Here is a 3,908-nt window from a genome sequence, read left to right as displayed (position 1 = left end):
CTAAAACTTAAACGTAAACCCATGATCACCTTTCTTGTAGATAATTATCACACTAAACAGACATTTAAATGAGCTAAATGGTAGATTAAACGGGGCTAAACAGTGGATTAAAGAGAAAACGGTGGCTAGTATGTAGTGTTTAAATGCCGTTTAAATCGGCTAAACGACCGGGAAGGAAAATAGCTGCACGAACACAATAAGATTTTAGGGAGTAGTAGTAATACGAATACATGAGGGAGAGCGAGCTTGACGAAGAAGATGAGCAAAGGAGGAAGAGCATGGTAGCTGCTTCAGAGTATTTGATCGACGTGACACGTCCTCTTCAGAACTGATGTGCACCTCTTGGTAAGGCTGTTTCCTAGCTTGGGCTGCAAATGGTTGCTGCACAGCAGCCCATGGGCAGCTCCATAACATGCACATATGGGCCCTGGCCCTCACCCATCCGGCCATCCCACCCATCTTCTCTCTCTGGTGGCTCACCTGCAACTGCAAATGAGTTCGACTTTGACATTAGCCGCCATACTAACCTCGGCCACGCCGAGCCACGCCAAACCACACGCTCAGGGTGCTTCAGCAACGGCACGGCAAACGGAAGCTCATAGCAGTATAGCACACACACCGCGAGTTCCTTCGGCATCTGAGGTGCCCGAGTCGAGGAACATCACGCCTACGAGACAGGAGCATGCTCGCATAAGGGCGCCGCAAGCCCAACAGCTAGCTGACACCAGAGCACAAGGGCTACCGCCGCCTCTGCTCCCTCGCGTGCAACACCATCATCGCTACTCACGGCGTCGCACGCCGAGCATCTACCATGGAGATACAGTGCAGTCATCGCCGCCACTGGAGCAAATATGAAATAAGGCATCACTCTACTCTTTCCGTTCTTTACAGGTTATTGCCTACTTTTTATCAAAAAATTGGCCACTTATTTAAGTGTATTTAATTCATGTTGTCACTGTAGGTGTCCATAAATTTTCTCCGACGAAAGATTTGGGAAGTAGTGACAAAAGACATGCTAGAGGTAATCAAGAAACCATGATGTACAAGAAACAGGGGGCAAAGGGCAATAACATACCATGAGTCCATGACACACCAAAACAATGTACGAAGCCAAACAACACAAAAGGTAATCAAGAAAATGAAATCCACGACACTAAAGACAATAATTTATTATCGTTGCAATTTGCAACAGTAAAGAACCAGATGCCAATTCTTCTGCGTGCCATGGCCACATCGATCTCCCTGCAGCCCTCACCTACCAATGCAGCCACCACCTCACCCCCTGCCAAAAGACATCTTGCCACTCACCAATTTGATATTACCTCTACCACCACCAACATGAGCAAAAGGCCAACACACCATTGCACTTGCACCCACAATCCCTTATAAAACAAATCAAAAAGACAAAGACCACTGATTAGTGGTGACACAATGGCCCTACAACATTTTACTACGCATTACATCCTGATGCGGCCTTGTTTCTCTGGCCTCTATCTCCTCCTAGCTAGAAGCACTGGTACAGAAAGTGATCTATGGGCTGCTGCACCATTTGCATCCCTGAGTTCCATGTGCTCGCGCCAAAAGGATCGTTGTAGTTAGCAGTCGCGCTCATGATCGCTGATGGATTATTGGCACTAATGGTTGCAGCAGCGGGAACTTGGTTCGCGTTCATGAAGCATATGATCTCACGCAGCGCAGATAGCCTGCTCTCCAGCTCCATCATCTGGGTGCGCAGCACCGAGTTTTGAGCCTCTGCTGCTGCGTAGTTCTGGGTGGTGATGTTCAGTGCTGTGATGAGTTGCTGTTTCGTCGTCCTCAGCTGGTCGACCTGTTTCGCATGAAACAACATTCATGTTTAACTGCGGCTGTTGACAGAAGAACCAAATTCTTGAGAGGAAGTTGTGATTATTGGTTTTTATTTTTTGGATATATTTGAGGAAGAACTATGATCGGCAGCACAGCAATATTCTTAAATCATGAAATCTATCTCGTTAGGCTCGAGTGTTTGGTAAATGGTTTATATGTCCAATCGACGGTCCAAAATTATGTTATTACTAATCTCGAAAACTAAGAGCCAAGAGTTGTACTATGTTGGTATTAGTTTTGGAGAACTGTTAGTTCGTGGAAAATATCTGTCAAATTAAACGGTGAAAAAGTTTGATCGGCTTTGACATTGATATTTCAAAGTCATCTGTAACTAAATCGACATCGCCTCTTTATTTGAATGTTGTGGTAAAAAATGTTAATATCATCTTTTATTTGGTGTAATCTTGATATTGTTCCATCTGCTTCATTGGAAGCAGTTTGTTGGGTGGGCCCTGAATAAAGGGCTTCGTGCATTATTGGAGTTTGCTTCAGCAGATCCTGAAGCTCAAGCCTCCTTTTTCAGCTGATTTTGCTTTGTGTCAAATTCACCTGCACATGAGTGCAAGCTTCAATACATAAAGCAAATTAATAATATAGAAAATGATAGACATCACAATGATAATCTACCACTAAAATATGGTTGTTTTTTCAATTATTTAGAGACATATATATAAGAGAGGCGAACCTGTGAGTTGAGGTCGTCGAGATGTTGTTGCTTCCGCTGCCTTGACCTCTTTGCCGACTCCCGGTTTGACTCCATCCTTCTCTTCCGCTTCAGCTCCATCCGAGCCTGGAGCTCCATGTCAGCCTCTGACCCAAAGCTAGGAGTCCCACGACTCGAGCCGGACGAGGTCCCATTTGAGAAGGTCCCACCTGACAGGCTCATCTTCAACGAATTCTTTGAGCACCCGTTAATGCTTCACCCAGCAGAAAACTACGTTGACACTATGTTCACGCCCAAATATGTCTAGAAGCTTCTTCTAAGTTGTCTCTAGAGGCTATAGTTTTGAAGAAGTATAGGTACAGACAGTATGGCGATGCTATTTTTCTTATATGAATGATCTAATGGATGGGATTTGATGGTGGCTAGGACCTTACTGAGAACACATAGAACCAGTAGAGGAACACAACGGAGAAGGAGAGAACAAGATGGGTGCCTCGCCGGAGCGTCGAATTGATCATAAATTCGGATCGGATAGTCTCCGAGAGGATTTGTGACATCTAAGAAGAAGCCACGGCCTTCCTCTCTTCAGTCTATCATGGATCAGTTGGCCAAAATGTTACAATCTTTTACCGCACAAACAGCAAGTTGATCACTAAAGGAAAAATGTATCCTGGATCAGCTTGATGGAAGGTAAAATTTTTGACAGAGTCTCCCCTGGAATCTTAGTGTTCGGTGGGAAATTTTTGCAGAGTTTCTGCTTGGAGCGCAAAGACTTTGATCACAAGAGCAAGGCTACGAAATCAAGAAAACAAGGAAGATGATGTGCCCGGAGAGCAAGAGGTTCTTGCAAGGAAGATGGCAAAGCACCAGGGCTGATGCACAGGAGCAAGCGAACCTTAGTGGCAAGGAGGGGAGGAGGGGAAAAGGGAATTGAGGCTTGGAAGAGGGGCTAATTTATAGATGGAAATGGGGTGAGTTCTCGAGAGAGAGAAAAAAAAGATCAAGAGAAATTTTAGTGGTCCAATGTAAAATGGTGCTGTGAGTGGGCAAAAACGTGGGGAGGAAAACCAAGAGCTGATGGTGGGTTGTTGCTTGCGGGATCGGAATCTTCTCTGGCATCTTGGTACAGCTACGAAAGGTTAGGTTAATCGGTCATTGTTTCGGTAATAATGTAGCTTTGGCAACCTTGAGTAGAAAGATCACTGATTGATAAGATAGTCTATATTACAAATTTAGATTAGATTAATCATGTCAGCAAACCATGTATGTGTCTTTTGTGGTGTCATTGTCCAGTCAGTAAAAGTTTAATTTCCAGCTGCCTTTGGTTTGCCAAGAGGAATAATATATTCAGAGTCAGATTTTACTGAGGGTAGGTTGA

At 44.5% G+C, this 3,908-nt stretch overlaps 1 protein-coding gene across 2 annotated transcripts; it reads right to left on the bottom strand.

Moving 5' to 3' along the window:
* Positions 1-1,132: 1,132 nt before the first annotated feature.
* LOC112898486 (bZIP transcription factor 44-like) lies at positions 1,133-3,692 on the bottom strand. Of its 2 annotated transcripts, none has more exons than XM_025966819.1 (2): positions 2,965-3,692; positions 1,133-1,828 (listed from the first exon to the last, which is right to left on the bottom strand). In XM_025966819.1, the coding sequence occupies exons 1-2, from the start codon at positions 3,085-3,087 to the stop codon at positions 1,505-1,507; spliced, it is 447 nt and encodes a 148-aa protein (XP_025822604.1). In that variant the 5' UTR covers positions 3,088-3,692; the 3' UTR covers positions 1,133-1,504. The 2 variants fall into 2 exon arrangements, with proteins under 2 accessions (XP_025822604.1, XP_025822603.1); XM_025966818.1 differs by having other exon boundaries at positions 2,552-3,671.
* Positions 3,693-3,908: the final 216 nt, after the last annotated feature.

This window comes from Panicum hallii, chromosome 6 (assembly GCF_002211085.1).
Source record: "Panicum hallii strain FIL2 chromosome 6, PHallii_v3.1, whole genome shotgun sequence".
Lineage (NCBI taxonomy): Eukaryota > Viridiplantae > Streptophyta > Magnoliopsida > Poales > Poaceae > Panicum > Panicum hallii.
The sequence above is the reverse complement of the archived record's forward strand: the minus strand, read 5'-3'. Positions and strand labels throughout refer to the sequence as shown.

Excerpts from the sequence above, each read along its gene's own strand:
- LOC112898486 (XM_025966818.1), bottom strand. The coding sequence starts at position 2,752 with ATGAGCCTGTCAGGTGGGACCTTCTCAAATGGGACCTCGTCCGGCTCG. Across the intron at positions 1,829-2,551 it reads TCGACGACCTCAACTCACAG|GTCGACCAGCTGAGGACGAC; the intron begins GTTCGCCTCTCT and ends CATGCGAAACAG.